At 36.4% G+C, this 26,326-nt stretch overlaps 1 protein-coding gene across 1 annotated transcript in view; it reads left to right on the forward strand.

Moving 5' to 3' along the window:
• LOC128696886 (uncharacterized) overlaps window positions 1-26,326 on the forward strand; it is a 52,173-nt gene that overhangs the window by 8,172 nt on the left and 17,675 nt on the right. Inside the window, exons 3-4 of the mRNA XM_053788318.2 lie at window positions 12,512-12,808; window positions 26,144-26,283. Of these exons, the coding sequence (XP_053644293.2) occupies window positions 12,512-12,808; window positions 26,144-26,283 (437 nt within the window). The remainder of the gene's footprint in view (window positions 1-12,511; window positions 12,809-26,143; window positions 26,284-26,326) is intronic.

Below are 26,326 nucleotides of genomic sequence, written 5' to 3' on the forward strand. Positions count from 1 at the left end.
GGTGTTCCAGATTTTAGGGCCTTTGACATACATTGAATTTTTGTAAAGGTTTAGTCGGACATGGGGAATGTCGTAGAGATGTTTGTGTCTGGTGTTATGCCTGTGGGTTCTGTCACAACTATCAAGAAAGCATTTTAGGTCAAGGTTGATATTGGAGTTTAAGGTCCTGTAGATGTAGATTGCACAGTAGTAAGTGTGGATGTACTGAACAGGGAGTAAGTTTAGATCTATGAAGAGTGGGGGGGTGTGTTGCCAGGGATGGGATTTAGTGATTATTCTTACTGCAGCTTTTTGTTGGGTTATTATTGGCTTTAGGTGTGTTGCTGCAGTTGATCCCCAAGCACAAATAGCATAGGTGAGGTATGGATAAATGAGTGAGTGGTATAGTGTGAGAAGGGCATTTTGCGGCTCGTAGTATCGTATCTTGGAGAGGATCCCAGCTATTTTGGATACTTTTTTGGTTATGTGTTGGATATGGGTGCTGAAATTCAGGTTGTTGTCAAGGTATAGGCCTAGGAATTTGCCCTCATTATGTCTGGTAATTAGAGTGTTGTCGATCTTAATGTTAATTTGTGCATCTCCTGCTCTGCTACCAAACATAATATAGTAGGTTTTGTCAGTGTTAAGCGTAAGTTTATTGGCTGTCATCCTAGTCGATATTTTGATCAGCTCCTCGTTAACAATGGTGTTGAGGGTGGCAAGATTAGGGTGAGAGATGACATAAGTCGTGTCGTCAGCAAAGAGAATGGGTTTCAGGTGTTGGGATACGTTTGGAAGATCATTGATGTATATGAGGAAGAGCAAGTAAGTAAGTAAGTAAGTTTATTCAGGTATACACAAATACAGTTACATAGAATTATCATACATAGCAGCATATGTGTAGAGAACCTAGGATAGCCCAAAAAAGTCAGACAGAGTGACTTATTTCCATTGGGGTCCTTGTACCTTATTATTATAATATAAAGGTTATAATATTTTCTTATTATTCTACAATGAAGATAACATCTTATTATCATACTAAAAAGACTATCTACTACACCAAGGTCATTAAGACTATTTACAATACGAGGGTCATTACTAGGAATAAGGTAAAATTTACACGTATGTTAGCTAAAAAATAGAAAATCATTCCCCTCCCTTTCTGTAGCTACATTCATCAGACACCTTTTGGCACTCTTCTTGAACTGGTTCATGCTATGACTGGCTTTGACATGTGCGGGCAGTTTGTTCCATTCCTTTATTGCTGTACAATAAAAGGTGTTTGAAGCCTGTCCAATGACTGTGGGTACTACAAAGTTGTGCTCTCTCCCCCTAGTACTATGATTGCTGTGGTTCCCAACCTTGACAAAATTGACAGCAAGATATTCTGGACATTGTTTGTGAGCAATTTTATAAACCTGATTTAGCTTCAGTTGTTTTACTCTGTCTTCAACATTCAGCATATCCAACTGCTGTAATTCATCCTGGCCTACATGTTCTCTTGGTCCCAGCCCCAGGATGAATCTTACGATTTTGTTCTGGGTGATTTGCAGTCTATCTTTCAGTTTTTTTGGCAAGGCAGAGTACCAAGAAGAGCAAGCGTAGTCCATATGGCATTGTATAAGGGCTAGACATAGGGTCCTGCGAGCCTCAGTAGGCAGACACTGTGCTTGTCGATACAGGAACTTCAGTCTGGCATTCGCTTTCTTTACTACACTGTTCCCTATCAATTCTCCTGACATGCATGGGTCAAAGGGGATTCCCAAATATTTTACTGATGAAACCAAAGTGATGGGCTCCCCATTACATTGAACATTAAAATTATTTACCCTTCTCAGTTTGTTTCGTGCCAAAGAGAATGGCTTCAGTTTTCCCTAGGTGTAATGATAGTTTGTTGTCTACTAACCATTTGCTGCAGGACTCCAGTTCCAGTGTTAAAACATTAGCAATATCTTGTGGGTCTTTACCTGACACTAACAGAGCACTGTCATCTGCATACAGTAGGAGTTTGCACTTGACACTGATAGGCATATCATTGACATAACATAAGAATAATAAGGGACCCAGAATACTACCTTGGGGAACTCCACATGTTATTGGCAGGGGTTCTGATTCTGTTTTGTTGATTTTGACTATTTGTCTCCTGTTGCTAAGGTAGGACTTGAACCAGTCTACAGAACCTATACCGATAGCTTGAAGTTTATTACATAATATATTGTGGTTGACAGTATCGAAGGCCTTTTGCAGGTCTAAGGTTACCATACCTATGAGGTTCCCCTTTGACATTTCAGTTCTCAGGTAATCCATCAGATTAATAAGGGAGGTGTCAGTTGAGTAGGATCTTCTAAAGCCCGATTGATAGCTATGGAGAATGTTGTTGTCATTAAGGTACTTTACTACTTGAGAATACACCACCCTCTCTAGAATTTTAGATATTATACTGAGTATACTAACAGGCCTATAGTTGCTTACATCAGACCTACTATTTTTCTTGAAGATAGGAGTAACTCTGGCCTCCTTGAACCCCTCCGGTACGGTATTAGTGGTGATTGATAGATTTATTATGTGAGCAATAGGGATTGACAGTTCAGAAGCACCATCTTTTAGGAACTTAGACAGGATGTTATCAGGGCCTGTGCTCTTAGTTGGGTTTAACCTGCTTAGTTCTTTTTGAATAAAGTCATGAGATACACTTACTAGTTGACAACTGTTTGGGGGTTACCCCTTTATTGGTATAGTATGTTTGAAACTTATCAGAGTCTGTGTTGAAGGTATTTGATGCAGCTGGTAGTTTACTTACTAGTGTTGATGCAACAGATGTGTAGTAGGAATTAAAGCAATTTGCCACCTTAGATGTTTCGTGGCATACCTCATTATCGATAGTGAGTACTATGTTAGACATATCTACTGGCTTATGGCTATACCCCAACTGTTTTAGCTGTTGCCAGAGCTTTCTGGGGTTATGCTTATACTCTTCAATTTTTGAGCAGTAGTGCTTTGCCTTTGCTCCTTTTATAAGTCTCTGTACTCTGTTCCTCACCCTTTGGAATTCATTTAGTGCTGCAATATCCTGTCTGTTTGCTTTAAATCTTTTTAGCAGCTGGTCTCTGAATTTCATATTATCTAATATCTCAGTATTCATCCAGGGTTCAGTTCTTCGTTTAATCCTAACCTCTTTAACTGGTGCAATATTATCAAGGATGGTAGTGAACATTGTTTTGAATTTTTCCCAGGCATCGTTTACGTCTGTGCAACTTATCTCTGTCCAGTCACAATTGTGTAGCCTATTTACCAGTGTTTCTTTACTGTAGTTTCTAGTTGACCTCATTTTTATTGTCCTGTGTAGGCCTATCCTATCCCTAGTGATTTTTCTGGTGCAGTAAATGATGAAATGATCACTAAGACCTGTGGTAATGATGCCTGACTGACTAATGTTCTCAGAGCGGTTACAAAGTATGTGGTCAATTAGGGTGGCTGAGAACTGTGTGATCCGGGTTGGAGTATTAATTAGTTAAGTGTAACTATTTAATCCTAGAATTTGCTTATACCTTTTGCATTGCCCGTTATTTTGCTGCTGAAAACAGATATTGAAGTCGCCCAGTATTATTGTCTCGCAATTGTTTTCAACTCCGGACAAGACTCTGGAAAAGTCTTCTAAGAACTGGTCCTGGGTAGGAGGGCGGTAACTAGTTCCTACTAAGATGGGTTTGGTCTTAGGAAGCAGCACTTCAAACCATAGAATCTCCAGTTTATTGCTATTTAAATCAGGTCTTGGGTTGTAAGCTAAGTCATTTCTAATGTAGGCACATACTCCACCACCCTTTCTGTTCCTATCTAAGCGTTTTATATTGTAACCATCTATTTTGACCTCGTCGTCAGTCACCGTATCATCCAACCAAGATTCAGAGATGGTTATAACTGCCGCCCTAATTTTGTTAGCTAGAATCCTAATCTCTGCCAATTTAGGAAGAAGTGATCTTGCATTGACATGAATAAAGTGAAGGCCTGTTTTCATAAAACAATCATAATCATCAATATATGGCAATGGGTCATTTGTATTAAAATTAGGTAAATCAATGTCATCACTGCTAAAGGGTAACTGTGCCAAAGTGCATTTGTTACACACAAAATGAATTCTGGCACCGTTGCTGTAATTGTACATACATTCATCATGCACCCACCCCTTACACATTTTACATAAGGTGCCTTTTCTGTTTTTCATGCGTACTTTAGTACAGTGTATGCACCTGTTTGGTAGTGTTTGAGATAATAATGGCTGTATCGTCTCACATTGACCTATGTATGCATTACATATGGAGTTAAGGTTATCATTCCTAGCTACTAGACCGTCATTATCGCCATTATTTATCTGTCTGTTTTGCCTCTGCACAATAGTTTGAGGTCCTGGATTAATTTGGATATCACCACTTAAGAGCGCTACAATAAGAGCTGTGTGCCACTGTTTTTGTTTGGGTATGCGGTGTTGCCATACCTTGCAGCAATAGTGACATTTACTTTTCTGGTAGGATGGCAACTGTTGGGCTTTTACTGTCCAGGGCGCTGTTACTCCATTCACCTTTTCCAGCCCCCATGACTGATTTCTTTCTTCATGGAATTGAAGAAGAAATATAAATATAATTATGGCAGCCTGTACCCCCCTAATGCCTGCCATTTTCACTCTTCGCTCTTTTACTCATATACAATAATATTTATTTCTCTTTTCCAGTCCCTAGTACACTTAATATCTGCTTTAGCAATCACCACTGAATTACTAGTAAAATTTCCTCTTCAAAACCCTCTTCACTGCTCACTTTTCCCTTAAGGGGACCAAGGACACTTCCCTGCGGAACTCCAGTATCAAGTGGCCGTGTTGTTGATGCTGTGTCTTTAATGGTAACATACTGATACCTATTAGTAAGGTAAGATTTGAAATAAGCAAGCGCATGGCCTCTTATACCATAATGGTCAAGTTTGTGGAGTAGGATGTCGTGGTCTACTGTGTCAAAAGCTTTTCTTAGGTCAATAAAAATTCCTAGTGGATATTCCTTAATTTCCAATGCTGTGTAAAGCAGATCTAGCATTTTTATGATTGCATCATTAGTGCTTTTATTTTTCCTAAATCCAAATTGGCAGGGGTTGAGTATGTTTTGTGCTGTTATAAATGAATATAGTCTCCTGTGCACGAGTTTCTCAAAGATTTTGGATAGCAATGGTAAGTTTGATATTGGCCTATAGTTGCTTAAGTCTGTAGGGTCACCACCTTTATGTATTGGTGTAACCCTTGCCATCTTGAGTAGTTTCGGGAAGGTGCTAGTTTCTAGGGACTTGTTAAAAAGTAATGAAATAGCATGCGAAAGGATATGGGCCGCTCGCTTGTACAGTAATGGTGGGACATTAGACAGATTCCCTGAGTTGTTTTTAAGTGACTTTATAATCTCGGTGACTTCTGAGGGCTCAGTTGGTGCAAGATAGAAGGAATTTGCGAAATTCCCATCTAAGTAGTCCCCGGCATGGGCATTAGTATGTGGGATTTTATTGGCGAGATTAGATCCTATGGTTGAGAAGAAGTCGTTTATCTTGTTAGCTGTGTCAGTGGGATGTAGTGGTGTTTCATTAGGTTTAGTTAGGACAATATTCTTGTTTTTTTTCAGTTTGTGGGTTCCTAGAATCTTTGATTGAACTTTGTATAGAAAGGGGTTTAGTTATAGGTAATACATGTTTTAAGAAAAAGAGGATAAATAAGTATACAAGATATGATGTAGGGCAAAATGACAGTAGTTTGTTGGATTATGTATTGGTAGATAAAAGACTGTTGAGTAGACTTCAGGATGTACATGTTTATAGAGGGGCCACAGATATATCAGATCACTTTCTAGTCGTAGCTACACTGAGAGTAAAAGGTAGATGGGATACAAGGAGAATAGAAGCATCAGGGAAGAGAGAGGTGAAGGTTTATAAACTAAAAGAGGAGGCAGTTAGGGTAAGATATAAACAGCTATTGAAGGATAGATGGGCTAATGAGAGCATAGGCAATGGGGTCGAAGAGGTATGGGGTAGGTTTAAAAATGCAGTGTTAGAGTGTTCAGCTGAAGTTTGTGGTTACAGGAAAGTGGGTGCGGGAGGGAAGAGGAGCGATTGGTGGAATGATGTAGAGAGAGTAGTAAGGGAGAAAAAGTTAGCATACGAGAAGTTTTTACAAAGTAGAAGTGATGCAAGGAGGGAAGAGTATATGGAGAAAAAGAGAGAGGTTAAGAGAGTGGTGAAGCAATGTAAAAAGAGCAAATGAGAGAGTGGGTGAGATGTTATCAACAAATTTTGTTGAAAATAAGAAAGTTTTGGAGTGAGATTAACAAGTTAAGGAAGCCTAGAGAACAAATGGATTTATCAGTTAAAAATAGGAGAGGAGAGTTATTAAATGGAGAGTTAGAGGTATTGGGAAGATGGAGGGAATATTTTGAGGAATTGTTAAATGTTGATGAAGACAGGGAAGCTGTGATTTCGTGTATAGGGCAAGGAGGAATAACATCTTGTAGGAGTGAGGAAGAGCCAGTTGTGAGTGTGGGGGAAGTTCGTGAGGCAGTAGGTAAAATGAAAGGGGGTAAGGCAGCCGGGATTGATGGGATAAAGATAGAAATGTTAAAAGCAGGTGGGGATATAGTTTTGGAGTGGTTGGTGCAATTATTTAATAAATGTATGGAAGAGGGTAAGGTACCTAGGGATTGGCAGAGAGCATGCATAGTTCCTTTGTATAAAGGCAAAGGGGACAAAAGAGAGTGCAAAAATTATAGGGGGCTAAGTCTGTTGAGTATACCTGGTAAAGTGTATGGTAGTTATTATTGAAAGAATTAAGAGTAAGATGGAGAATAGGATAGCAGATGAACAAGGAGGCTTTAGGAAAAAGGTAGGGGGTGTGTGGACCAGGTGTTTACAGTGAAATATATAAGTGAACAGTATTTAGGTAAGGCTAAAGAGGTCTTTGTGGCATTTATGGATTTGGAAAAGGCATATGACAGGGTGGATAGGGGAGCAATGTAGCAGATGTTGCAGGTGTATGGTGTAGGAGGTAGGTTACTTAAAGCAGTTTAGAGTTTTTACGAGGATAGTGAGGCTCAAGTTAGAGTATGTAGGAAAGAGGGAAATTATTTCACAGTAAAAGTAGGCCTTAGACAAGGATGTGTGATGTCACCGTGGTTGTTTAATATATTTATAGATGGGGTTGTAAGAGAAGTAAATGCGAGGGTCTTGGCAAGAGGCATGGAGTTAAAAGATAAAGAATCACACATAAAGTGGGAGTTGTCACAGTTGCTCTTTGCTGATGACACTGTGCTCTTGGGAGATTCTGAAGAGAAGTTGCAGAGATTGGTAGATGAATTTGGTAGGGTGTGCAAAAGAAGAAAATTAGAAGTGAATACAGGAAAGAGTAAGGTTATGAGGATAACAAAAAGATTAGGTGATGAAAGATTGGATATCAGATTGGAGGGAGAGAGTATGGAGGAGGTGAATGTATTCAGATATTTGGGAGTGGACGTGTCAGCGGATGGGTCTATGAAAGATGAGGTGAATCATAGAATTGATGAGGGGAAAAGGGTGAGTGGTGCACTTAGGAGTCTGTGGAGACAAAGAACTTTGTCCTTGGAGGCAAAGAGGGGAATGTATGAGAGTATAGTTTTACCAACGCTCTTATATGGGTGTGAAGCATGGGTGATGAATGTTGCAGCGAGGAGAAGGCTGGAGGCAGTGGAGGTGTCATGTCTGAGGGCAATGTGTGGTGTGAATATAATGCAGAGAATTCGTAGTTTGGAAGTTAGGAGGAGGTGCGGGATTACCAAAACTGTTGTCCAGAGGGCTGAGGAAGGGTTGTTGAGGTGGTTCGAACATGTAGAGAGAATGGAGCGAAACAGAGTGACTTCAAGAGTGTATCAGTCTGTAGTGGAAGGAAGGCGGGGTAGGGATCGGCCTAGGAAAGGTTGGAGGGAGGGGGTAAAGGAGGTTTTGTGTGCGAGGGGCTTGGACTTCCAGCAGGCATGCATGAGCGTGTTTGATAGGAGTGAATGGAGACAAATGGTTTTTAATACTTGACGTGCTGTTGGAGTGTGAGCAAAGTAACATTTATGAAGGGGTCCAGGGAAACCGGCAGGCCGGACTTGAGTCCTGGAGATGGGAAGTACAGTGCCTGCACTCTGAAGGAGGGATGTTAATGTTGCAGTTTAAAAACTGTTGTGTAAAGCATCCTTCTGGCAAGACAGTGATGGAGTGAATGGTGGTGAAAGTTTTTCTTTTTCGGGCCACCCTGCCTTGGTGGGAATCGGCCAGTGTGATAATAAAAAATAAAAAAGTATGTTCAGTTGCCAGTACTGACCAAATTTGTTCCCATAAGGAATATTGTGAAGTAAATTAGTCCATTTCAGACCCCCAAACATACACGTACAAATGCACTTACATAAATACACTTACATAATTGGTCGCATTGGGAAGTGATCGTTAAGCGGGGTTCCACTGTATATACATTATCATGCATCTCTCTCTCTCTCTCTCTCTCTCTCTCTCTCTCTGCTCCAGTGAGTACATGTTCAAGACTTGAACATGTACTCACTGTAAACGATCTCTGAATTTGATCCAGCTCTGATATTTCTCTTGTTTTGTTGTGGTCCTTGAATGTCAGATCTCTGACATTCTCTCTCTAAGTTTCTCACACTAAACTTCCATTCTGATGTATGATTCAGGTTTATTTTATATTGTAGTTGTCTTTATTTCCTCAATTTTTCTTTAGCAGAGTAATTGATATTTGCCTTCGTTGAACATTGTGTTGTTGGTTGTTGACTTGTATCATTTTGAAGATTTGCTGTGTCCTCAAGAGATGCTATTCTCATACAAATTCTAGTACTGTCTGCAAAGGATGGTACAATGTCATATATGAGAAAGAGAAGTGGGGCAAGTACTATAACAGCCTCTGATTTCAATCTTTTCACTATTACATTTTGGGTCTTATTTGTTGGGACGTTAGTTATCTATCTGCCCACTTTTTCATCTCTTTGTTTTGCAATCATTTTGTGTGCTATTACTCGGTGGTCACGCTTATTAAAGGCTTTTGTTGAGTCTTTGTACACTGTATCTACATTTTGCCTGTTTTCCATTGCATCCAAGACCATGGTGTAATGGTCCAGCAATTGAGAGGCAGGAGTAATCTGATCTAAACCCATGTTGCCTTGTATTGTGCAGTTGCTGTGATTGTGTGTGACTGCCACATGGAACCACAATATTAGAATTTTTGATAATGTGAGATGTCATCACTACTGATCAATAGTTTTTGCAATTGCTGTACAGTATTGCCACTTTCGTGAAGTGGGGCTATATCAGTGATTGTTAATGACTGTGGAATGATTCCTTTATAACTTTCAACTTTCAACGTACCAGCCGTATCCCACTGAGGTGGGGTGGCCCAAAGAGAAAAACTAAAGTTTCTCTTTTTAAATTTAGTAATTTATACAGGAGAAGGGGTTACTAGACCCTTGCTCCTGGCATTTTAATCGCCTCTTACAACTGACGCATAGCTTATGGAGGAAGACTTCTGTTCCACTTCCCCATGAAGATGAGAGGAAATGAACAAGAACTAGTAAGAAAATAGAAGAAAACCCAGTGGGGTGTGTATATATATGCTTGTGTATGTAAGTAGAAGTAAGTAGAAGTAGCAAGGCGTACCTGAAACCTTGCATGTTTATGAGACCGAAAAATGGACACCAGCAATCCTACCATCATGTAAAATGATTACAGGCTTTCGTTTTACACTCAGTAGGATGGTAGTACCTCCTTGGGCGGTTGCTGTCTACCAACCTACTACCTAGGTCCTTTATAACTGTAACCTCTTATTCTTTGTTGATGTAAAGAAATCATCCCTGTCTATACTTGTTGCTTAGTAATCTCTACAAATTTGCAACATCACGATTCACAATTTTTGACACTATGGTTTTACAGAATTTTTTTAGTTAACACTTTCAGGGTTGGTGCCATACTAGTATGACTTGCATGCCAGGGTTGGTTCCATACTAGTATGCATAAATTCTAGTGCCTTCAAATCTAGCAAGAGAAAGCTGGTAGGCCTACATATGAAAGAATGGGTCTATGTGGTCAGTGTGCACAGTATAAAAAAAATTCTGCAGCACACAGTGCATAATGAGAAAAAAAAAACTGACCGTGTTTTTGCTTTATAACAGCGACTTTGCAGTGTATTTTCGTATGCTGTTTATGGTTGTATTTAGTTTTCCTGGTCTCATTTTATAGAATGGAAGACATATTATGGAAATAGAGATGATTTTGATTGGGTTCACAATGAAAAGTACCTTGAAAGTGAGCTCAAAGTAGTAGAAATGTTCAATTTTTGCCTAAGTTCAAATGTAAACAAATCATGCCATGCATCCAGTACATGTCAACTGGCGAGTCTAATATTTTTTTCACAAGTGCACTGATATTTATACCATTTCTACACTAATGCAGTAGTCTGCATAACAGTAAATCTTCTATTTGTTTGTGAGAATAAAAATTCAAAGTGGAAAGCAAAAGAAATGTAAGAGGCCTGGGGACGTGACAGAACAGAGGAAATGTTATTTTAGTGTCAAGAATGTCTGTCTTGTTTATTCTGGACCCCATTTGGAAATTGGCATCTTTTGAAATTTGTGAAATTGGCAAAATTGCCAATTTCTGACCACTTTATTGGACAGTTGAAATAGGTAAATGGGTAGTTTCTTGCACTCATTCGATAGAAAAAATGGAATTCTAGTGAAATGGTTATGATTTTTGTTGACTGGTACATTGGAATTGGCCAAAAGTAGGGCTCAAAGTGGGCGAAATTGCCATTGCATAAACATCGTCGAGACCGCTAGCTTCGCAAGAGTATAATTCTGTGAGTTTTCCATCAAATTTCATGCTTTTGGTGTCATTATGATTGGGAAAAGATCCTCTATCATTTCATAATTTTTTTTTTTTTTTTTTTTCTTCCTGTGGAAAGAAATTGTGGTGGAAACAGTTTTATATTTCAATTTACAAATATAAACATTTTAATAAAATTAATATTTTATGAAATTTTCTACAAAACACCCAAATTATTCTACAAATTCCTGGAAGATAACACAAATTTTGCAGAAAATAACATAAAATCTCCCTTGAATTCTGTAAAATTCATAGAAAATTCACCACAATATACAGAATATTTTAAGGAATGCTGTTTTTTTTTTTTTTTAATCGTTGGAAAAGATTATTAAAAAAATTCCAAGAATCTGAAATTGTGCAAAATTACCTGAATATTCAGAAACTTTTCTGAAATATAAAAAATCCTAGAATAATATGAATACTCATATGAATATTTTACAAATTTTCAAGAACATTCTGAGAAATCTGCAGGATATTCACCAAAATCCCTTCAGTATTAAAAAATCCTGACTTCATAAAAATCATCAGAAAGTTCTTAAGAAGATAGCCAGAATACAATGGACCCCCGATTTATGATGGCCTCAACCCACGATAAAACTGACTTAAGATGCTTGTCAGCATAAAAATCTGACCCCAACCTATGTTGAAAAACTCGACTTACATCATTCGTCCCAAACACGGCCGTCTGGCCTGAGCGCCTCAGCTGAGCTAGTGTGACATTGTTTATAAGCCAGGGTGGACGGTTGCACACATACATTCGATAAATTTTGTATTCGTGTTTTTAGTGCTTGTAACTGCTAAATAAGCCACCATGGGCTTATCAAGAATACCAAGAAACAATTAACCCCAGATGGTTAGCTACCCAGGATAACCCAAGAAAGTCAGTGTGTCATCGAGGACTGTCTAACTTACTTCCATTGGGGTCCTTAATCTTGTCCCCCAGGATGCAACCCACACCAGTCGACTAACACCCAGGTGAATAGGAAAAAATGCCTAATTGGTGAATTTAAGGCCAGCAAAGGTTGGTTTGAGAGATTTAAGAATTGTAGTGGCATACACAGTGTGATAAGGCCTGTTCTGAAAGAAAATGCCAAACAGGACCTACATTACTCAGGAGGAAAAGGCACTCCCAGGAGTGTCTCATCACTCATCACCACATCTTCAATGAAGGTAAGTATCATTTATTCTTCATTTAGTACACTAGTACATGCACAATATATATTGTGCATGTATCCTTCTTTTCGTGTGTAAGAAAAATGTATATTTCATGTGGTAAAAAAAATTTTTTTCATGCTTTTGGGTGTCTTGAATGGATTAATTTGATTTCCATTATTTCTTATGGGGATAATTAATTCAACTTAAGATAATTTCTTCTTACGATGTGCTCTCTGGAACGGATTAATATCGTAAGTCAAGGTCCACTGTATTCAGTAAAATCCGGAATATTTAAAAAAAAAAAAATTCTCAGGTACTCCTTGAAATTTTCACTGTTCCTTGAAATCCTCAGAATATTTCACAGGATCTTCAATTTTCCCTACAAAATTTTAGAATATTATGCAAAATTCCTAGAACATTCTCCTAATTCCTAGAATATTTTCCAAATTTCTAGAATGTTCTTGAAATACTTGATAAAAAAAATCCTAATCTGCAAATGAGAAATTTTCTTACTTATGTGACAATTTTCAGGTATGATCCCCATGCCACACAGTTCATCAACTTCTCACAACTATCAGACTTCATTGCAAGTCTGGATGGTCCCTTTGGGATCCCCAAACCCAACACCGTTGCCCTTGTGTCTTTCGACCTTCCCATTGCAAAGGGGGATAAGATCCACTGTTTGGACATCCTTCACGCTCTTACAAAACATGTTCTTGGACATGTAGAAGAAACCGAGGAATTCAAGAGGGTGAGTTATCTTAAACGGTTGACATACAGGATTATCAAAACCAACGATTGTTTTTTTTTCATCCTAGCAGTATCCATGGAGAGTTGTACTTTAGCCAGTTGTATGTTGGTGATGGATGTGATGTGTAATGTGCTAGGTGTGAACAGTTGTAATAACATTTATCATATGATGTTTAGTATTACAAATCATATGATCATTGTGGTTACTGGTGTTGATATACAGGGCATGGAGTTCTATTAAGGGGCAGACCACTTGTCACATCGATGACTCAACAATAGACTTTTATGTACGTACTGTTAACTAGAGAGAATTCTGGAAGTATAATCACCACGTGTTAAGAGTATCTTTAAACATAGTCTTTAATGAGTATTTTGCTTAGTCATCAAAGACATCTTGCCATAAAATTTAATTATTTGTAATTCTTCATACCCTTGGAGCCATGCCCTTGTTAATGTGTTTGTGGTGGAATAATTGGTAGGAATGCACTAAAGCACATTAACATTTTTCTCTCAACTTTATATTCAGTTTTTTTACATTTTTTTTAAACTATGGACAAATTGTGTTGTGTAAAGTTGATGGTGTTGTGTGGTAGGAATCTGATGTGTTTTTAAGGTAACCATATTGGCAATAAATTTACCAGACTAACACAAAGGCAAAAATAGAATTTAATACTGAATATTTTTTCATAGACAAAATCTAAAATAAATTTAATTTATTAGTACAATTGAAGGTTGTAAATAAGTGTATGTTCAATATGGCACATTGATAATTACATAAACTTTTGTAGAAGTGTTTTAGTTAGGTAAATATGGACACATCCAACTGAATGAAACATTCATTAAGGTAACAGTTCACCCACCAATGGCTTTGTCAAGCCATTGTGTACATTACGTTGACACAATATGCACGTATAGGGAAGGAGTGTGACGTAGTAGTGATAGTGTCTCAAGTGATGGTGATGTGTATTTAAAGTGGAATGTGTTTCCTTAAATAAATTTCTTAAGTTGTACATGTCCATTTACCTAACTATTCCTGGTATTGAGGAATGGTATGGTGATGCCGACAAGATGTGGAAAAAAGACACTTGTGCACAGTGCAGGACATTTATTAAAGGAAATGTTTTGCCACAAGGGCCTTCTTCAGTTCTAATACATAGATAACAAAGAAATGAGTATAAATAGCAGCAGGAGTCGGGTGGAAAACTGCGAGGGTGGTGGTAGTAGTAGTAGTAGCTGTAGTACAGCTACTACCCTCATGGCTTTTCATCTGACTCCTGCTACTATATATACTCATTTCTTAGGTATCTCCATATTAGAACTGACACAGCCACTCGTGGCAGAACGTTTCCTTTGATAAATGTCCTGAGCTGTTTATAAATGTCTTTTCCACACATTGCTGGTATTGCTAACAACAATAATAATAACACAAAGTGTTTTATTGATTAATTGATAAACAAAAAGTATGCAGTATGCCATTATCAAATATGAAACACTCATGCTTAAACTATTATCTATTATAGTAATCTTGTAAGATATTTCAACAAAGATTATATGTAGTCTATTCAGTTTGGTAAATAATTCCCAATGGTCTTACTTAGCGAGTGGCTGAAAATGAATTTCTGGTAGATGTCTTATTTTTGTTGTAACAAAATCTGTGATACTATCATGTATATTAAATAGTATCTATTACATGCATATAGAAACAGCTATATCATCGTATTCCTTGCTTAGTCCTGGTGTGTCATTTTGAATAAGTGCTCCCTAGCTCATATATCTGCTCTTTCCAAGCTCAGATGTTCCCAATCTGTACTTCCCTACCCTTAGATTATCCTGATTTATGCTTTTATGATCTGTATTCTATAACTTGACTTAACTGAGTTTAGTCGAGTACAGGTTATTGACTTGTAAAATTTAGCATTATTAATCTATCATCGTAACACTAAATAATAATCATACAGCAGTTAAATCTAGTGTGTGCTTAGAAACAGAATTATTTTTATTCTTTGGCACAGAATAACTAATGCATTGCTTTGTATATCGTACATATAGAAGGCAGTAATAAAAAATTGTCGTGAAAACTAATTAATAACTATTATTAGGAACTTCTAAGTCAACATCATAACTAACTATTATCTGACCCTAAATACTTAGTCTTTGAATTTTGGCGAGTCTCTGCTGCCATCATTCGATCAACAAATAGATTGAACTAATATAAAATGTTATTAATTATTTTAGTAATATTTAATTATAACACTACTTTCAAATTAGAAAAAAATAGTGAAATATTTTTATAACCATAATTATTTAGTAACAATCATGGTTGATAACTAATTAATGAATATTTTCAGAATTTTCTGAATACGTATTTAGAATATATTTTATAAAGTGTTTGGGTTATTTGCTTCAGTTTTTGTTAAAGGAGGCTATTTGGACATTATTGTCAAGTAATTTGGGGTATATACTTAATATGAAGTTGAAAATGTGATGCTTTGTGGCACTTGTAATCACACATGTGTCTTACTGTTTGGAGGGACATTTGAACTGTCACTTCTGTGTGCCTCTGGCAAGACTGTGATAGTGTGAATGATGATGAAAGTGTTTCATTTTTTGATCACACTGCTTCTGTGGGAGACAGCGAGTATGTTAAAAAAAAAAGTTCTGCATGATCCTTATGGGTTTATTCAGCAATATGATATCCCCCCTCCCCCCCCCAAAAAAATGAAATTAATCTTGTTTGCATTATCATGCTATATTTATGTGATGACAAAACTAATTTGGATGGAGTCTGGTTGGAGAGAATGAAGTAGTTAATTGAGTCTCTCAAGTTTTTTAAATTAAACCTTGCCCAGTGAGTTGCTTCACATGCTTCAGTCATATCTTGTACCACTGTTAGCTTCCTAAGCACTTCTGGGTAAAATAAAAAAAATATACCTGTTTCAATAGATTTGTTCTTTCATTTTTATTGGCTTTCTTTAGCTAAGAAATTTATAGTTTCAAGTTGTATGGTAATTACAAAAACCATGACTCAAACCAAAAAAAGGCCTAAACCTTGAGGGGTGTAAAAAAAATAAAACATGCTCCATAGTCAACATGCAACAAATCATAGAGATGAGCAGGGGGATTACTGTATTATGTATAGTGTACCTGGAGGCAGTTTCATTGGTCAACACCCCTGCAACCTGGTCCATGACCAGGTATATATAGTGGTATATAAAAATGGTTAAAATAAGGGTGCCAGATCATCTCTTACCAAAAAGAGTTTAATCGATCAAGGATTAGATAGAGAAATTATCACACAATTTTGCTGACAGTTTTCTGTGCTCCAGTGCTTCAGTTATCCTTGAATACAAATTTTTAGTTCAAGAGAGAATTTTGGAGATTGGTACTAACTTTTCCCAAGTTTTTGAGTTTTTAATGCATTAGTATCTTCATAATGTTTTCACATTTTGCATGGAACTATCTTGTAAATAATGCATCTTATTTCTGGAAAGATATTTATCACATAATATGTGTGACTTTGCTCCCCAGAGAAGGAGTGGATTTCTTAAGTTATTATTCACATTTACTGAAAAGAAAATCAGTCATGTGAAGCATTATTTAAATGAATAAATGGATGCCATAATCACACAGTTTTAAGAAATTGGTGGTGACTAAGCCCCTAAAGATACTTTCTCTAAGAATATTTTTTCAAATGCTGTTAAAAACTAAAACATGAAATACATCCTTATCCGCATATTTTACGAGATTATTTTTGCCCCTAGGCTCTTGTGGATGATAAAAATCTGAAATTAGAAGAGAGCTGACAAGCTCTCAACTTCAGCATTTATGATGAGATAATTTCTGAATTTACAGTAGACATCATAAATATGCATGTTCATAAGTATGCCTTTAATAGACTATTATCCTGACAGATTCAGGAAGTGATAGGGAAAACTTTTGTATAGAAGACAGTGCCTCTTGCTGTACTGCCAAAGACAAAAAATTGGCTAATTATTTTAGTTTTTTTGCAGACTTTAATAACTGGTCTGGAAACTTGCTAAATTTAAATCTAATAGAGAATGTTTTGAAAACTTGTTAACCCTTTCAGGGTCCGTGCCATAGATCTACAGCTTTACGTTGAGGGTCCAAACCATAGATCTACACCATGAGCTCACCTCACTCTGATAAGCTGTGATTGGTAAATTTGGGCCTAGATATGAGAGAATACATCTATGTTGTATGTGTGCACCTCATAAAACAAATCCTGCAGCACACAGTGCATAATGAGAGAAAAAAAACTGAGACCATAATTTTCGATTAAAACAGCAACTTTACAGTGTTTTTTCGTATGTTTTTTATACTTGTACCTGCGATTTCTTGGTCTCATTTGATAGAATGGAAGATACATTACAGAACTAGAGATGATTTTGATTGGTTTCATTATTGAAAATGGCTTGAAACTGAGCTCAAAGTAGCTCAAATGTTAATTTTTTGCTGATGTTCAAAATGACCTCACACGTCATTTTGCAGTTTGAAACAGTTGACTTGGTGATTTCTTGTGTTCAGTCGATAGAATAGAAGTAATACTAGTGAAATAGCTAAGAATTTGTTTGACTGGAATAATGTAATTGGCCTAAAACGGGAATCAAAGTCGGCAAAATCGCCAATGCATAAATATCGCTGACACATCAAAATTCGTGAGAGCATAATTTCGTCAGTTTTCCATCAAATTTCTTACTTTTTGTTATATTACCTTCATAAAAAGATTCTCTACCATTTCATAAGAAAAAAAAAGAATTATTTTTTGAAAATTCTTGGACACTGGTACACACTTTGAAATTTGGCCTCTGGACCCTGAAAGGGTTAAATGTAAGCTTTACAGCATAAACATGCCCTCTAACCCCAAAATTTTGAGTGCCGGTAAGCAGGTGTGGGAGGGTATTGATATTCTGCCATCCATAACTTAGTGCTATCAGAAATAATAGTTAACTTGAAAACACATTTTGGTATTATATGTCAGTCTGAGAGTCCTGGAGATGGGAAGTAGTGTGTCTGCACTCTGAAGGAGGGGTGAGAATATTTGCTGTTTGGAGGGGCATCTGAACTGAAGTATCTACACGCCTCTGGCAAGACAGTGATAGAATGAATGATGGTGAAAGTTTTTTTTCGGTCACCCTACCTCAGTGGGAGATAGCCAGTGTGTGAAAAAAATTAATAGGTTATGGTGAGCAGTCTCATTTTCTGTGGGATCTGTTTATGCACATGTGTATTTACGATGTCTGCTGTATGTAATATGATGATGTAGATATTGCATTTAGTACTCCAGTGTTTTTTTTTTAGGTTCCAGTTGGTCATATTTTCAACTTCATACTAACTACAGACTAACCATGAAATTCCCTTGCATAGTTAAGAAAGAGTAAGGTGGTTACCTGGGCCATCTCTTATGTCTTTTTAATAGACTTGTAATCTGAAGGTCATTGCAAGTTTGGGAAACTCTTTGCTGAAGTGTTGTTGAGTTTGAAATGTAATAAGGAGAGCTTTGCTTGCTTGAAGTTCATCTTTGTTAGTAGCCATCTCATTTTGTAACAAACTTAGTAAAGTAACTCACGATGGAGCCATTTCTGCCTACTTCATGAAGTTGGCTCGAAGAACAAGTGACAATATCATGGCTGGAACAATTCATGACTAACCAACAATTGGGAGAGAAAATAAATTTTTATGTAGTGTCCATAGCTATCCAATAAGCTGGCTATTATATAAAAAAAAAAGTATCTTTCTCTCTTCCAGCCTTCACAGATTGCTGTCTTGTCAACTTAGCCTTTATTCAAAACATTCTTGACATGTCTTAGTCTTGTTTTTGTTTCAGTTGATATTTGCTTTTCCCAGTATATTCTAAATGTTTTTCACATTTAGAACATGTGACTTGACCTGACCTTGGTTTTCTCCTTACCTATCATTTTGTATATTCTTCACCTCACCTTTCCCCTGCCTATCCATTCACATACTCACTGGACCTGTCCTCTTGTTTTCACATCTTCTCTCTCACAACTGTTATCTTGGGTTTCTTCTCCAAATTGTGGGTTAGTTGTGAGATTGATTTAATTGTAACATGTTTTCAACACCACCTTAGTAATTATAAGCAGTATAAATGGTACTCTTTCATAATCATAATCTCCCTAGCTTCACAGTCAGATTTCGCTGCTCTAATATGTTAATTTTTAAGAGCCGGTAGATATTTTTATTGATAACATCCATTGAACCACTTGGCTTACTAGTAAACAATGGTTCATTGGCTGATATTTGCCAGGGATTTATAATAAGAGACTTAATTGAGAATCACTAATTAGCAAATAGTAGAAAAATAGTGTGAATTGTAATAATGATTTATATTATTATAATAATATAGGAATCATGGGAAGGTTATTTTAAGATAATTTATGACTTTCATAGTTGATAAAACATTTGTTGTGATTATTGCTAATGATGAGTGCAGTTAAGTAAGCTAAGTTTTAGATATTTAATTTAGAAAAGGACAGTTTTAAATGAAAAGTTTTGAAGGAGTCTCAGATATTATATTAATCTGTTCTCTTTCTAAACACACACTAGGAAAAGCCAGCCATGAGACTATACTCATTATAGTGCTTGTTTAGAATACCAGGCGTGTATCCATAAGTGCCCGCTGTAACATATGAAGTGCTGAATATTTAGCTTACTCATTTCTTATTGCATTATTCTGGAATGCAACACAATGAAGACTAAACATCAGAGTGTTTGACCACCTTCTGTCTCATTATACAGTAAACCCTCTGCTTAATGAAATACATGGGGAGGAGAGGATACTTTTCAGCCTTAAATACTTGACTACAAAGCACACACAAGTACTGCATATATACACTTTGGTCTTGAATTCAAACTGCATTTGGTTATATTGTAATTTCAAGTTCCATTTATCAGCTCTGATTATTTTTTTTTCTTTCATGTGATGCCAAGCTGGCTGCTACTACGTTAAAGAATCTATGATATGACAGAGGAGTGTGTAGGAAGCTATATTAGAAATAGTAAATGGAGGAAGGCGGGGTAAAGTGGAGGAGAGGAAGAGAATTAGAGTGGGAGAAAAGGAAAAGCACTTGTATATGACGAGTAAAAGAGTGAGACAGAGAGAAGGAAGAGTAGGAAAGGCAGAGGGGGGAAGGGGAAGAAAGAGCATTGAAGGGAGGGAAAGATAGATATATTGGGAAAGGGGAAGAAGCAGGGAGGGAGAAAAGTTAGAGAACACCAACAAGGTTAGAAACAACCACATTAAGAAAGATGAAATGAAAATGAGGGAAACATAGAGGTAGAAATTAAAAAAAAAAAAACACCAACCACTGTGAACCAACCACAGACCTTCACCAACCACAAATCATAGCCATCCATTAACGACCCGCAACCATTTATCATAATCCACTAATAACTTACTGCTAACCTTCACTGACAACAAATCACAGATCATTACTAATGCTTAACAGTCACAATTATCCTCCAACTGTTGCAACCAACTAACCATCATATTTATTATTTTTAACCAGTAACCATCACTGTCCACTAATTTTCACTACCTGCTACCTATTGTATACCACAAATTGTCAGCCACTAATCACGACCATTTGTTTGTGCTCTTCCAACAAGAGTGAAGAAAAGACATTCATAGAACAAGCTTTTATTGGGACAATGATTTGATGAAAATATAAATATTATAAATAAGAGGGCACTCCCTCAACTACCTAAAGTCATACCTCAGCAACAGAAGCCAATATGTGTACACAAATGGAGCAAACTCTTCCGCACAGCCAATTACAGTTGGTGTCCCACACGGAAGTGTCCTTGGCCCTCTTCTCTTTCTCGTTTACATAAATGACCTACCAAATGCATTGCAACTACTCAAACCCACACCATTTGCAGATGACACTACATACATGTACATCTCTCACCCAAGCCTAGTCATGCTAGCCAGTACTGTGAATACCGAATTACAGAAAATATCTACCTGGATGATGACTAACAAACTTACTCTCAACATTGACAAGACCTACTTCATTCAGTTTGGAAACAGAGCTACAGATGTCCCTCTGAACATAATGATAAATGAATCACCTATCACAAAGCTCACAGAGGGAAAATTCTTAGGAATCCACCTTGATAATACTCAAATTTCAAACAAATGTACAACAAATTTCCAAGAAAATTTCCAAGACCGTAGGCATACTATCAAAGATACGGTACTATGTTCCACAGTCAGCCCTCCTGGCCCTATATCACTCGCTTATTTACCCCTATCTCACCTATGGAATTTGTGCATGGGGCTCAACAACAATAAATCATCTCGGACTATTAATTACCCAACAAAAGGCTGCAGTCAGAATAACAAATTCCCACTACAGGCAGCACACACCACCAATATTCAAAACTCTAAACCTACTCACCATACAAAACATCCATACTTATTATTGTACCTACTACATACATGGAACACTTAACTCGGATATAAACCCTCCCCTCAAATGTCTCCTTACCAGCCTGACCATAACACAAGGCACAGATCACTCTTTGATGTTCCTTGTGTCCATCTCACATTATGCAAAAACTCAATGCACATAAAAGACCCAAAAATCTGGAATTCATTACCTGTGAATATAAAAGAAACACTGTTTATAAATTCAAGTCTCTTCTTAAAAATCACTTATTCACCCACAACTAAATAAATACTGAATAATTGTATCTCATAAATGTTTAACCTGTGACCCAATCAAACTTTATTTTTAATTACATTACCTAACAGAATACTCCATTCTACTGGATGCACAGCAACACAGTAAATGACCATATGACCTGTCTTTGAAATACTCATTTGTGCTTAATTGTTATTTGTTTACAATAATGTTTACTGCTGAATATATTATTGCTTAGTTAATCTTAAATTAATTTTAAGCCTGCCCATAATGCTCTGCATACAAGGGGCTTTGGCATGTTACACTTAACCATTGTATTTCTTTGTACTTCTATGTATCATGTTCAAATTAATAAATAAATAAATAAATGAAACTTTACACAGGAAAACATTGTCCCAGTAAAAGCTTGTTCTGCAAAGTCTTCTCTTTTCCACAACCAACAGTTTACACTGACCATTAATCAAAACCATTTAATGCCCATTATTAGTCACAGCCTTCTAGCTGACACCATCCACTGACCCCCTCCCCTTCACTAGCTGCTAGTTACGGACCACCATCTATAAAAATAACCACTATCTGTTGTGCCCTACAAACCATTTCCAACTACCAGTTACATACATCTGCTTAGTAATCTCCTGGTAGAAATGAATGTAACTGTTCACTTCTGAAAGTTTTCTCTACTGAGAGTATGAAGGCTGGAGTGCCCACCAGGATACTCAGTAGAGGGTAAGCACTGGTGCAGAAAAGCAGCAATAAGTCCCTGGTCTCCTTGCTATTTCTTTACACTTGGTAGGTAAATGTTCACACATGAACAGCTGTACTTGTTTCTACCATGGTGTACCCAAAAGACAGTGTGATATAAACAAATTGACATACCACTAATAACTTGCCATCATCTACCATTTTAATACTAGCCATTAATCATCAGCTGATATTAATTAACACTGACCAATAATTGCTAGCTATTATCTACAAGGCTGTAATTAACTATCTCCAACCAATAATTGCCATTCAGTAAACACCAACATTCATGCACCACTAACTGTTCCCACCCACTATCAGCTACTATTTATCACCAACCACTACCATCACTAACAACCATCACCAACAATCATCACCCATCATTCACCATCTCATCCTTATCCTTATCCTTGACCTTCTTCCTCAGGTCACTTGTTTCTTTCTTTCTTCCTTTTATCCTGACTGAGATAATTGTTTTTGAGGTTGGTAAATGGCAAGTCACAGGTATACTGTGTAGTCATGGATTATTACCCCTTGATACAGTTTTATGAATTTGTAATTATACTAACAAATAGTGCAGTACCATATATCACTCTTGATAAACTAAGGGAAATTGTGTCCTCGTATGAGCAGACATGTATAGACTCCTGAAATATCTTGTGTGCATCTATCATTAATAATTAAGGTTTGTATTAGTTTAAGTACACTAATACTATAACTAATCCAAAAAATGTATTATTTCCACAAATTATGGCTATTTAGGAATAGATTGTTTTGCGAATACCTTTCGAAATGTGGCATAACATTACATTATTTCTTGACTAATCCCCTTTACGAAAGAGAAAATAGCACTCATCAGTGTTACTTTTCATAAGTTTGATTTATACATTATTTGCCTGTCAATACAGCTGTACAGTCTTTTAGCAAATCCTCATTCCAAACCAGAAATATTAATTAAATATGGGCTTTTAAAAAGATAGTCCATTTACATACAGTAGAGGGTTTACTGCATTTTAAGTTAATGTAGTAATATTTAATGTTGAGGGCATACTAAAGTTAAACCAATGTAGTTATATTTAATATTTAACCATTATTATTAATTAAAAAAATCTGTACTATAGGTTAGTGTTTCTATTCTGTTTTACTCTACTTTTTGAGAATAGATATTTGATGACAAATTAAATTTTTTAGTATAGCATAACTAGGTAGTACTTTCTAAAATCCCTGAAAAAAAACTATATCTTTAACCTTCCTTCTCTCCTATCCTTAATGTGTGTAAATTCCTCATACCCATTATAATTCACAAAATCATTAATGGATTCATCAAAATTCACAAGATAGTGAAAACAGTCGAATATATTACAGATCCTCACCAATCAGGTTTGTTATGGTCTTGGTAGCTTATAAATATTAATAAGCAACACTGCAGGCATAAATCCCTTGAAACCTTCCTCACATGTCAATTTGATGTTAGTAAAGTGTTTACCAAATCTGTTTGTGCTTTGTCTGTATTATAAGTGTTTTGTAGTACTGCACACTGTTTGCTGATGTGTTTTGTCAGTGCATGGGCAGCTCAGTGCTTCATCCAGATGTAAAGTAAATTGCTGGTTAAATAAGTAATTTTTAGAAGTTTTGAATTGTGATAAACTTGGCTTTATTGGTTGCATGTTTTGCTTTTGCTGTTAAACTTTCAAGTCTTGGATTTTTATTGAATACCTTCTATTAGTTTCAAAAGATGAGCGTAAAATCCAAGATTGTGTGTGTGTCTTTTGCTGTGGTACTGCCTGTTTGTATGTAAATGTTTGTTAGTGCTATTTTTGTTGTGGTCTTACTTGTATGGTTGTTGAATGTTGTGATTTATTTGAAAGAAATTACACTTTTTGTGACACTGCTGAAAAAATATCAAGCACACACTTTAAGATTTTGGGAATCACAGCAAGAATATTATAATGCTGCCTTAGACAGAGAAAACAACTAAATCACATAAAAAAAAAAATGCTTTCCCAAGGTCTAACTCCACACTCAAGTTTCCCTTCATTCAAATTTTACCCCTAGAGTAGTTGGATCAAATGTAAAAGAAAAATTAACACTTAAATTATAATGAGTTTTAAATGGTGGATACCATTGTCAGTTGAATATTTTTTTGTTACATACAGGTACTGGTACTTATTATGAAAAGGTTATTGACCTTGTAACTTTGTATCATATGAGGCATTACAGATAGTAGGGGCAATCTCAACTTAAATACTGTATGAGAAAAAATGCTTGCAAATTTTTATGCATGTAAAAAATAATAAAACCTAAAAAGTTTTTTTCATTATGCAGTATGTAATTTTTATGTGCAATTTATTTTTTATATATAGACCTAAGTTCAGATGTTGAGTTTGTCCTTGCTACTGTATTTGCAGTGTTTCATTGAAGAAATTGTTTCTATTTGATTATAACAACTTGTGAACAGCATCAAATAGATCCATACCTTGCAATAGCCTTCTGTTATTGTTAACCTTCTAATGCCAAAATTCTCTGTCTTTACTTGTGCTGTAAACTTTTGCTATCTTTTTCTAAGTGCAGTTATTCCTTGGGAAAATTCATTTTCATACTTATCGAGAGACTGGATGTGGTAAAAATAAGCAACACTCTTGTATCTTTTTTTTTTTTCTTTTTAATGTCTCATGTGAGTTTATCTTTTGGCTGAGTATGTCATTGATCATAAAGGTACTGTGATAAGAATTTGAATCAAACACAAGACATTTATTTTTAAATTCTTCTCATAGGGCATATATAATGAATGGCATTATAATCCAATGATAAGGATTTTGTTGAAAGTTGTATAACTTGACTGCATCACCTAATCCACTACATAAATTGCTTTTTAACATTTCTGCAAATGGTTAATATTTAATAAAAGTAATTACAATAAGTATGATGATTACAGACAGTATTTGTCTAATCCTGTAACATATATTAAAAATATAGTATTTTTATGTCAAAAATCTACTGTCTCCTGATCAGTCATACTATTCTTGCAATACACTTGCCCTCATATTTCCAACAACTTTGTTTTGAAGCACAGTTAACCCTTGATTTAATGGACGAGTAGGGTGGGAATGCTTGTTAAAGCCAGTTATTTGTTAAATCTGAATGAGACTGTTTTCCCATGATTGCAACAATAGTCAAGTCTGAATTTAACGAAATTTGTCGATTAAATCCAAAAGTCTATTTACCAAACTGACTACAGCAATAACAGATAATTTTAGATTTAGTGGGCTTTAGCTGTTAAATTCATTATTATTATTATCATTATCATAAGAGTTACACAGCATTGTATCAGAATGGTTCATAAAAGCAACAAACAGTTATGGTTTACTGGACCTTGTGTCCATTAAATCTGAAATAAGGTTACCCAGTCAACAGTTCTTTATTGAACACTGTCCATTGTTTCTGGATGTTGTCCAGCCACAGATTGTCTGTTAAATTTGAAATACGTTAAATTGTGGTCTGTTAAACCGAGGTTTACTGCGTTCCTTGTCCTTTTGATGCGAGTGTTCATATATCCCATCCAGTCTTCATGTGACCTTCACTAATCTACATGTCAGTCTGATCCTTTTTTATCACCTCATTTGACATTGGTGTCTTTAATATTTTTTGAGGCCTTGCAAATGATTATTTGTTTTGTCTGGTACATGATGAGCTTTGAAACTAAATATAATCCCATCCAGTTCTCGATCAGCCTTGAAAATTGTTCACATGTCCGTTCGTCTCCTCGTCTTCTCCTCCACTCTTGTGTCTGGAGCGTCCGCGCCCTCAAGCCCTCTCACCTGCACGGCCGCCTGCAGTGTCTGCACTGTGCACCTTCAGGCGAGCCATACCGCCGACTAACGCTCAAAGTTTCCTAGTTCCCCCCTCAGCTCAAGATGCAGATGGAAGAGAAATTTAAGAAGCAGTTTCCGACACGCAAAGAGCTCGAGATTGTTTCCTCTACTAGACGTTGGAAAAAGATGGACTCGGCAGCTAAAACCATCCAAATGGCTTGGCGTGCTTTCTTGAAGTAAGTTTTATTGACCTTATTTTCATGTCTGATTTACGTTTTT

The sequence above is a fragment of the Cherax quadricarinatus genome, chromosome 52 (genome assembly GCF_038502225.1).
Source record: "Cherax quadricarinatus isolate ZL_2023a chromosome 52, ASM3850222v1, whole genome shotgun sequence".
In the NCBI taxonomy this organism is placed as follows: Eukaryota; Metazoa; Arthropoda; class Malacostraca; order Decapoda; family Parastacidae; genus Cherax; species Cherax quadricarinatus.